The 10,684-nt window shown below is 47.2% G+C and overlaps 2 protein-coding genes and 1 pseudogene across 2 annotated transcripts; 1 reads left to right on the forward strand and 2 right to left on the reverse strand.

Moving 5' to 3' along the window:
- Positions 1-2,875: 2,875 nt before the first annotated feature.
- LOC136485771 (uncharacterized) lies at positions 2,876-3,721 on the reverse strand. The gene is made up of 2 exons (XM_066482611.1): positions 3,651-3,721; positions 2,876-3,557 (listed from the first exon to the last, which is right to left on the reverse strand). Exon 2 carries the CDS (start codon positions 3,480-3,482, stop codon positions 3,078-3,080), a length of 405 nt encoding a protein of 134 aa, XP_066338708.1. The 5' UTR covers positions 3,483-3,557; positions 3,651-3,721; the 3' UTR covers positions 2,876-3,077.
- A 621-nt stretch (positions 3,722-4,342) lies between these two features.
- On the reverse strand, positions 4,343-5,724 carry LOC136488506 (uncharacterized). The gene is made up of 2 exons (XM_066485423.1): positions 5,333-5,724; positions 4,343-5,183 (listed from the first exon to the last, which is right to left on the reverse strand). The coding sequence occupies exons 1-2, from the start codon at positions 5,722-5,724 to the stop codon at positions 4,343-4,345; spliced, it is 1,233 nt and encodes a 410-aa protein (XP_066341520.1).
- Positions 5,725-7,919: 2,195 nt separating this feature from the next.
- LOC136488507 (uncharacterized) lies at positions 7,920-10,684 on the forward strand (annotated as a pseudogene).

Raw genomic sequence — 10,684 nt, forward strand, 5'->3', positions numbered from 1 at the left:
TGTGCTCTTTATTTGGACTGTCAACCATGCTGTCGCCTTTGACACTCTCAAGCTCGCACTCACTGAAGCTCCAGTTCTGGCCCTGCCCGATTTCTCCAAGTCCTTCCAACTGCAGACTGATGCAAGTAATGGCGGCATCGGTGCAGTTCTCCTTCAAGATGGTCACCCATTGGCTTTTGTTAGTAAGTCACTTGGTCCTCGTTTGCGCGGCTTATCTACTTATGAGAAACAATATTTAGCTATTCTGGTGGCAGACGACCATTGGAGGTCCTACTTACAACATGGCGAGTTCACAATCTTCACTGACCAACGAAGTCTGATGCATATTATTGAGCAGCGATTGCAGACTCCATGGCAGATGAAACTTTACACCAAGCTTGTGGGGTTGCAGTTCAAGGTTGTTTACAAGCTAGGACCTTCCAATTTGGCTGCGGATGCTCTCTCCCGGCACCCTTTGCCTCCAGAGCAGCTCAACGTCATCTCTTCTTCATCACCAACATGGTTGACCGACGTGGCTGAGGGATATGCTTCTGATCCTACCACTAGAAAGCTATTGCAGGATCTGACACTTAACGGAGACTCCCACCCACCTTACACTCTGCTCCATGGTCTTATTCACATTGGTGACTGCATTTGGGTGGGTGACAACAAGACCCTCCAGCTGCGAATTTTTGAAGCGTTACATTCCAGCGCTATCGGGGGCCACTCTGGGTTCCCTGTTACCTACAGCCGAATCAAAAAACTGTTCGCCTGGAGAGGAATGAAGTCTGACATCAAACAACTGGTGGCTTCTTGTACAACCTGTTTACAGGCTAAGCCCGACCATGCCAAGTTCCCAGGACTTCTTTCTCCGCTGCCTGTCCCAGCAGAGTCCTGGCAAGTCATATCCATGGATTTCATTGAGGGGCTTCCACACTCGAGCGCTGCAAACTGTATCATGGTCATCGTCAACAAGTTCAGCAAATTTGCCCACTTTGTGCCTCTACTTCACCCATTCTCAGCTCTGCAAGTGGCTCAGTTATTTTTGGACAATATTTACCGCTTACACGGCATGCCAACTCACATCATCTCCGACCGCGACCGCATCTTCACCAGCCATTTCTGGAAGGAGCTATTCCGTTTGGCTGGTACTCAGCTCTGCATGAGCTCTGCTTACCATCCTCAATCCGATGGCCAGACGGAGCGGGTGAACCAGTGCCTCGAAGCATTTCTCCGGTGCTTTGTTCATTCCTGCCCCAAGCAGTGGCTGCGCTAGATCACCTTGGCGGAGTATTGGTATAACACCAGTCTCCATTCCTCGCTCAACAGGTCACCAATCGAGGTACTATACGGACACTCTCCTCGTCACTTCGGCCTTTCTCCTCCTAAGGCATCCTCTGTTCCTGATGTTGAGTCCATGCTGACTGAGCATTCCACTATGCTTGATTTGGTTCGCCAACACCTTCTCTGAGCTCAACATCGCATGAAGTCGCATGCTGACAAGCACCGATCAGAGAGGTCATTCAACGTCGGCGACATGGTGTTCCTCAAGCTCCAACCTTACGTCCAGGCATCTCTTGCCCCTCGTGCTCATCAGAAACTATCCTTCCGTTACTTTGGGCCATACAAAGTGTTGGAGAAGATCGAAGCTGTCGCATACAAGCTGGACCTGCCGGACTACTCTTCTGTTCATTTGGTATTTCACGTTTCTCTACTTAAGGCTGCCCCGTCAACCAAGTTCCCTCTCTCGGTGGATCCTCCAGAATCTGAGGAAGGCCTGCAAGTTTCTGAAGCAGTTCTGCAGCGCCGTCTCCATTCCCGTCGCTCAAGTGCGGTTGTTCAGTTCTTGATCAAGTGGTCCGGTCTGGCTCCAGAACTTGCCACCTAGGAAGATGCAGAGGCTATACAACAATGCTTTCCTCTTGCTCCGGCCTGGGGACATGCCGGGTCGCAAGGGGAGGGGGGTGTCACCACACCACACCCAGTGAATGTTGAGCCCAGGAAGGGAAATCGCATGAGGCCCAAGAACAGGAGAGTGGCTGGCCTAGATTGGGTTTGTAACGTCTGTGAGCCCAAGCCCATCCGTGAGGAGTAGAAGAGTGAAGGAAGGAGAGGAAGAGAGCAACGAACAACTCTATAAAAATCAAAACCTAATCACGCTATTGGTCGTCAGCCTGTCCGGCGGACCTATTTTCCCTTTTCTGAGTTTTCTGGCGCCGCCGCAGCGAGCGTCGTCGACACTCCGTCGTGACTTCTTCGCGTTTTGTTCCTCCTTCCTGTGGACGGTGAGCACTTGAAGACCTATTTTCTGTGCCCTTCGTGTGTTGTGCGTTTCAGGTGCTCCATACAATGGCTAGCCCTTCATGTGCTGTGCATTTTAGGTGCTCGATAAAATGCTGAACCAAGAAAAAAAAACTGCCCACGCAGGACCCACTAGCTTTGTCAGGTGCTCTGCATTTCAGCTGATCCATGTAATTGCTTGAGATTATTAGGTCCCGCGGATGCACTTTTGTTGTGCCATGTCAAGAAACATAATGATGCATGCTCTAGATTTGTTGAGTGACGAGCAGTTGTGTGGTTGTGCCCTCAGGTCATATTTTCTTCTGTCTATACTTTAAGTATGCCAGGTATGGTAGCATCATGAATTAATTACTAATTGTTTCTTTCAAAAAAAAAAGGTGGTATAGTTGGTGACAATGTTTTAAAGGCGGTAAGGCGAGGCGAGGCAAGCGACCCCCTTCCAGTCGCCTAGGCGAATAAGGCGCTCGCCTAGGCGAATAAGGCGCTCGCCTAGGCGACGCCATACAGACAATTTAATATATAACACCAATAAAAATTTAGATGACAATCCAACCTTAATATAGCCAATTATAAGCATAATATGTAGTGCTATTAGAGTTCTAGGGCACCACATAAAGTAGCAAGTAGCAAATATGAAATGTTTCATCTCTTAGTAGCCATAAACTAGTCTCTAATGGCATATATAACTTAATTAGTAGTGCTGCTAGTGCAGCACATACTTAATTAGTAGTGCTGCTAGTGCAGCACATATATTAGCTTACAAAAGAGGAAATCTTTAATCTCTAATCTCTCAAGTCTCAATAGCCATCATCAAACTCTCCAGCAACGTTGGTTGCCTCATTGTCTTCTCCAATTTCATTGGCATCATTTGGATCATCCTCACAATCTGTCACATCTGCATCATCAAATGGATCTGGATTTTCTTCATTATCTGAACCCAACTCAGCTTCATCCACCATAGGTGCAGAATTTCTTGCACGCCTGTGGGCTGCTCTTGGAAAGTTCCGGCCTTGAAGTGATTGTGATGCTCCAACAGCTTCATCAACAAGGTTCCAAGTAAGGTCACACTCACTCCCACGAGTACCTTGAGGGGGTACATGCAATGAGTCAGCCCACTCATTGTTCCAATCAAAGTCCTCAATAACCAAAGGATCAAAGTTTTTTCCCTTGTTCTGGCGTAACTTTTGGAACCTAGATTTCATCTTCCGGTTGTAGGAAACAAAGACAATAGAATTCAGCCTCTTATGCAACAATCGGTTCCTTTTCTTTGTGTGGATCTACAAAACCAGAAACACAATTGCAACCAAAAAATGAATAAACTGCTTGCTAAAATATTGGTAAGGGCAGCAAGCAAATGAGGAAATACTCACAGATTCAAATTTGCTCCAATTTCGCTCACAGCCAGATGATGAAGCACAAAGACTAACCACACGCCTTGCAAACCTTTATAGCTCAATAGCACGGCCACCATAGGAACGCCACCAATCAACTAGAGCAAACAAATGAAACAATATGTTAGGAGCTAGGACCAAAAAATGCTAGCTGGAATCAAATTGATGTGATGTACACTTGCTGAAATTAAAATGGAAATGAAACACTTACAAGGACTCATTGACTCAAGGTTTTGAATGGCCATCTTATTTGAAAAAGCATCTCCTCTAAGATATTCATAAACCATGGCTTGAGCATTGATCTTGCTTCTAGTTTCCTCATCCTCCACCATTCTTGAAAGCACATCAAGAAAGCAACCTCTTAGCTGTCCAACAGTTGCATCATCATCCTTTTTTAGGAGAGGATGTAGCTTCCCTGGGTTCAAGTACAGTGCAGCCCCATACAATGGATGATCCATTTGTTTCTCCCAACGTCGCTCAGTTATTCCCATAATCTTCTTGAGCAAAGATTTCTTGGATTGGATAGCAAAGCTTTGATTGATCCTCTCCTTTGCATGGTTCATTAGAGCTTGAACCTCCGGCATTGCTGGCTTCTCATCTCCATCAACCACCCTAAGCACAATAAGGAGTGGGGCTGAAGCTCTAAGGCAATCTTCCACTGAATTCCAAAACTATGTAGAGAGCACAATGTCATGCACATCTAGACCAGCCTTAGTTTTTGCCAATTTGTTCCCAGTCCATGCTTCGCTAACCATTAAAGACTTCAAAGCATCCTTGTGCTTGTACAAGCTCTTCAAAGTCAAAAAAGCCGTTGCAAAACGTGTGGCTGCTGGCCTCACAAGGTCAGCCCCACCTGTTTTCTCCCTCATGGCACTAAGGATCCTCCCATGTCTATAGATGAAAGTTGTCACACGCCTTGCACGTGTAATAGGTTTCTTGAATTCCGACAAGTTCCCTATATCTTCTAACATGAGATCCAAGCAATGCGCAGCACATGGACTCCAAAATATTGTAGGAATCCTGTCCATGAGAATCTTGCCTGCAGCCTTGAAGTTAGCACCATTATCTGTGACAACTTGAACAACCTTGTCCTTCCCAATCTCCTCAACCTTCTTCTCTAGCAAACCAGCAAGCATGTATGCATCATGTACTTCACTTGATGCATCAATGGACTCCAAGAAGTAAGTCCCCTCTGGGCTGTTTACAAGGAAGTTAATTAAGTGGTGTCCCCTCCTATCAGACCATCCATCAGACATGAGTGTGCAGCCATAATGTTTCCATGCTCTCTCATGCTCCTCTCTCATGGTACTTGTTGACTTCACTGCTTCTTGAAGTAATGGATCCCCAAGTTGATATGGTGTTGGAGGCTTGTACCCTGAACCATATTGTGCTATGGCCTCAACTGCAATCTGAAATTGCCTTGCTACTGCTGCATTAAAAGGTATGCCACATTCATAGAAGAACAAGGCCCATTGTGTATCCACATAATGCTTCTCTTCCTTGGTTTTTGTACTGGACACAATTGTGGGCTGATAAGACCCTGAAAGTCTCTCATCTACTATCTCTTCTGGTGTTTTCGAAGCATCTCAACTACAGATTTGTTTGCCTTTCCCTCTGGTTTAGTCTTGTTGCCAACAGCCATGAATTGTAAGGATGCTTGCCTCTTTTTTGCTGCTGTCCCTGAACTAGGCTGTACCACAGCAGCAGCCTCATTTGCAGGAGCCTCATTTGCTGCCACCTCCACCACCTCATCATCTAGAACCAATGGTCTTTTCCTCTTGTTTGCATCCAAGTAAGCTGCCATCTCTGTCCTAACTTCAGTGCTGACACCTGAACATAGTTTTGCATCTCCATAACCTCCTGCCAAATGTTGCTTCAACCTTTTAATCCCTCCACGAACTGAGCCGCCACATAAGGTGCATGCCACCTCATCTTTGTTTTGTAGGTTCGGCCAATAGCCAAACCTCCATGCTGGATCTTTTGACCTTTGCGGCTTCCGGGCTGGATCATTCTTGGGATCATATCCGCTAACGATTGATGGTGGACTTGACATGGTTCCTGCTGCATAATTTTTATAAACCAAATGAGTTCAGACTTTAGAGAATGGCAAAGTGTAGGAATCAGTAAACTACCAATTTAATTAGCATAAAAGGCAGTGCAATTAGCATATAGCATAAAAGAGCACCCTCCAGCCTAATAAACAGAGCAGCAGCAGCAGCTAAAACAGAGCACAGAGCAAGAGCACCCTCCAGCCTAATAAACAAATCAAATTAGCATAAAAGGCAGTGCAATTAGCATATAAAACAGAGCAACAACAACTAATGTACTGCTCCATTTAGCATCTATAAATCAAAGCACAAGTAGACAAAGTAACAACTATACCCATGTGCTATCTGCTCTGAGCAGGGGACAGCCGCATGCAAGCTTTAGCCTTTCTAAAAGCAAACAAAGCAGGGGACAGCAGCACATGTCACATGCAAGCTTTGGACCTTTTTAAGAGAAAAAACAAATAAAGCAGGGAACAGCAGCACATGCCACATGCAAGCTTTGAACCTTTTTAAGAGAAAGAGAGAGAGAGAGGAGGCGAGGGATACCTGCTCCAGTGGAGGGCTGGCCTGAAGGCTGAGTGGAGCTGGGCACCGGTGAAGCCATCCTGGGTCCGCAGAAGAAGCTGGTCGTGCTGGCCCTCTTGGTTCGTGCGGACGGACGCACGGGTCCGCACAGAGAAAGCGGAAGACGGGCAAGCGGACGCGCGCGGGAGGACTCGCGGCTCTGAGCGGACGCACGCGAGAGGACGAGCGGGACCTGGCCGCGAGTGGGGAAGAAACTCCAGCAGGGTCTGCCTCTCCCTCTCTCTTCTCAATCCCCTATCTCTCACAATCCCTCTCTATTCCCGCGCAATTTCCTCTACGCGCGCGCGCAGGAAACGACGGAAGGCGGGAGAAGTCCCGCGCGGGAGCGATTTCCCGCCTTGGGTCCCTTCCCTTTTCCGCGTGCGGCTGCTCATGAGTATGGCGACCGCCTCAGGCCGGTTGGCGACGCCCCAGACGCCTAACGCGAAAGGCGGACGCCTTAGACGCCGAGGCGGACGCCATACGGCTCCTGGCTAGGCGACCCCCGACGCCTAGACATTTTCGTCGCCTGGACGCCTAGTCGTCGCCTAGGCGACGCCTTTAAAACAATGGTTGGTGATATCCCACCACGAGGCTTCGGCCCTGTGTCAGAGGTGTTTTTTTTCCCAACCTGAACGATTAGCGTGTGCATATGAAATTGTTTTTTTTTAAAGACGTGTGCATATGAAATTGTCACAGTACGCAAGGATATAATAATGATCTTCACGTGCCCGTTTCTAAAAGAATACATGAATTGCCATAGTTGTTCTTTTCATCCTCTGCAAACTTTAAGGAGACATGACTTCCACTCTGTTGTGAAGATTGTTCAGTAGTGAGGGTTGCCTTTGTGTACAGTAGCTGCTGTATGCAACTTCAGAGTGCTTACCGTTCCTTTTTGTTTATGCGGATTGAACAATACAATCTTATTTTATGCAAAGCAGCAGATTCTATATGTCTCTTTTTTTTCTTTCCTTAATTTCAGTGCCCCTTCAATTAAATTGTTGCTTCTGATCAGATGATCTTTTCCAGTTTTATTTCATTGTCAGTGCGCAGGAATCTTTCACGTGAATACTCTACTTGCAAGTCTCTATGTGCTTGATTGTGTCTACAACATCACCATTAATTCGCTTACCTGCTTGCTTCAAAATAATAAACCTCATACATTGGTACTTTGTTGTATGATCCATTTATTCAGGTACTCTAACGGGTTGTTTATCACACTGTCCTTTGCCCTCCATCTGCCTGCGTAGTAGGTTCTTTCATTATGGATAGAGGCCACAAACGCAAACCTACTCATGTAGATCAGCCACATACAGGTAATGTTCTCATCATCAGCACGGGTGTTTTGATTTATTTTTGTTGTTCAAGTAGTTCCCTTCAGTACGCGTGCACATAATCATTCATTGCCTTTTCCTTTCTGATACAGCCAGCGGTGCCGGTGCGCAGATACGTAGTGTTGCTTCATGTGCATCGCCTTCAGGTTTACGAATGGCCGCCTCAGAACCCCGGCTGGTCCGGCGACGGCTAGGTGATTCCATATTCAGATAGCTCTTCCCCTGTGAAGCTGCCTACTGCTATGTATACTATATCTAATAATTTTCCTTTCTGTCATGCAAAATATCAAATTGAACTATTCATGCAACATTTGTTATTGTTAACCAAAGTAAGCTTCTACCTCCATCCAATGATACGACAAAATATGCTCTTTAAAATCCATTCATCTATGTCTGCCCAAACTATGTAACACCTACTTTTTGCTATGATCAGTAAAATATTCTTCCTATAGTCAGCATGATGCTTTTCCCCTATGATCAGTAAGATCCATCTATCTATGCCTGCCCAGACTATGTATGTCATCATACTGAGCATTCTTTGTTCTTTGTTTGCAACAGATATGCCACACCCGGGGTCGTCCATCACCACTGAAAAGTCGCAAGCGGCGTAGGTTCGTCATAGCTTCTGGAGCTGAAAAGGGTATGTGCTCATATTTTTTCCAACCAAACTACCAACAAGGGGCTCTCATTTAGTAGTATTTCTTTACACATACCTATTACTTGCAGAGAATACTGCGCCCTTACTGTATAATGGACACCGTCGTAAGCACCTAACTTCCTACTGTTACTCCCATCTTTCCATCGGTTGTTGACTTCACCTACATGACATACCTAACATTCTAAAACCATAATTGAATCCCTGCATGGTCATGCCGTTTTCTCATTCTGTTCCTCTATTTTAAATGTCCCTCCCTGTAGGCACCATTTTTGGTCCACTCTATTTGGGAGGACCAACTTGCACGTGCCCCCACTGCGGTGCTTGCTTCTGGCTAGAAGAGCGGGTGCATGGGCGCCGCACGGCAAATCCTGTATACAATAGGTGCTGCAGAGGAGGGAGCATTGTCCTGCCTTCATATACGTGTCCACCACAGCCTTTGCTTCGTCTCTTAACAAGAGAAGACCCTTCACTATCAAGGCATTACTTTGATAACATAAGACGGTACAACTCTATGTTTGCCATGACTTCTATGGGGGTTCAAGGTCATAAATGCCATTAATGATGGCCATGGTCCTTACGTGTTCAAAATTAGCGGCCAGTTATGCCACCGAATAGGATCACTAATTCCTGCCCATGGTAAAAGACCAGAATACTGCCGGCTATACATCTTTGACACTGGTAATGAAATCAAAAATCGGATGACTGTTGCAGAAGGCCTACATGCAGACTTTCCACCCGAATGAAGCTCTGCTTGCTGCCTTCATAAACATGTTTGATACCCACAATCCCATTGTGAAAACATTTAGGACTGCCCGTGACAGGCTGGCTGCAACCACCCTATCTGACCGTCTTGAAGACCACTATGCTGTAAAGCTATTCTCTGCTCCAAAACAACATGGCAACATCTACAGTGACCCAGTTGCATCAGAGGTGGTTGGCTTGGTCGTAAATGATTTAGGCAATACTGACGAGGGGCGTGACTTAGTAGTGCAGCAACACTCATCTCAGTTCCAAAGAGTACAAGAGACACATTGCAAGTTTATGGCGATGCAGTATCCGATGTTGTTTCCCTATGGAGAAGATGGCTTCCATGAGAACCTTTACTACATGACATGTCCACGCTCCAACAAGATGAAGCGACAAAAAATCACGATGGCAGAGTATTATTCATATAGGTTGCATGACAGAGCTGGCGATTTCAACACCCCCTTGTGCTGCAGCAGGCTAACCCAAGCGTATCAGGTTGATGCATACTGTTGTGTTGAAGATGAACGGCTCCGACATTATAGAAAGGAATCTTTTCAGAAAAAATACAGGTCCAGCCCTTACAACGCCTTAGTTCAAGCTGTCCGGAATGGCATCATTGAAGCTTCATCTGTAAATTGTGTTGCGATATGTCGTAGGAAGTCCACGCTACTACTACCAGAACTACCAGAACTACCAAGATTGTGTTGCGATATGTCCACGCAATGACGGAGCTAGAAAAAAATTATAGCTGGGGCGAGTTATAACACGAAGATGATCGAAAAAACTTATGGCCCAAATCGCATCGTATTCACATACTACATTGCACGAATTATAGCGAAAAAGTTAGAATCACACAAATTATGGCAAAAAGGTGGATGAACAGCACAGGATGTTATCTCAAATTTGCGGAATAAATTGAGGTAACCGGCGGAGCTGCTGCCCCTGCTCTGCTGCTAACCTATCCACGGTCGCGGCCGGCCCCGGCGCCAAGTTCCTCTCCTCCTCCCTCCATCGCTCCTGGCGCGCCGGCGGGCAGACCAGCAGTGGGCCGCGCAGGCACCTGGCGGCGGCCAGCGAGTGGGGTGGCGGTGAGCCACGGCTGGCGGTGGTGGCCGGCGAGTGGGGTGGCAGCGAGACACGACTGGCGCCTAGCAGCGGGCGGCGGCATCCGCGTCGATGCGGAATTGGGGATTCGGGAAGCTGAGCGCGAGCGCCTGATGGTGTTGGTAGATTGAGGATTTGGGGAGCTAAATTGGGCTCTTGTTGGGCACTTGGGCTAATCTAAAGTGACAAAAAAGGCCCAGTTCCCACTGCCCCTGCAAAACGAACCGGTCATCGTCTTTTTCGCTACTCAGTGCTCGTGGCTCGCTCTCGCTCGGCGCCATGTTGCGGCGGCGCAGCCTCTGCTCGGCAGCTCAGCAGCCGAAGCTAAGGAAGAAGAGGGGGTCCGGGGGTCTGGGACGATGCCGTCGGTAGCTGGGGCGGCCGCCCCACCCCGCCGCTAGGGTGGCTCCGTCAGTGTGTCCACGCTACTACTACCAGAACTACCAAGATTGTGTTGCGATATGTCGTAGGTTTGGATGCCCAGACATATTCATCACCTTCACATGCAATGCTTTATGGCCAGAAATTGAAGACGCCTTATCATTCATACCAGGATAG

This window comes from Miscanthus floridulus, chromosome 10 (genome assembly GCF_019320115.1).
Source record: "Miscanthus floridulus cultivar M001 chromosome 10, ASM1932011v1, whole genome shotgun sequence".
Classification (NCBI taxonomy): domain Eukaryota; kingdom Viridiplantae; phylum Streptophyta; class Magnoliopsida; order Poales; family Poaceae; genus Miscanthus; species Miscanthus floridulus.

What these genes read in the sequence shown, in the direction of transcription:
- LOC136488506 (XM_066485423.1), bottom strand. Translation starts at nt 5,724, where the DNA reads ATGTCAAGTCCACCATCAATCGTTAGCGGATATGATCCCAAGAATGAT. An exon ending in GGGACAGCAGCAAAAAAGAG is followed by an intron (nt 5,184 to 5,332) that starts GCAAGCATCCTT and finishes AATTGTGTCCAG; the next exon opens with TACAAAAACCAAGGAAGAGA.
- LOC136485771 (XM_066482611.1), bottom strand. Translation starts at nt 3,482, where the DNA reads ATGAAATCTAGGTTCCAAAAGTTACGCCAGAACAAGGGAAAAAACTTT.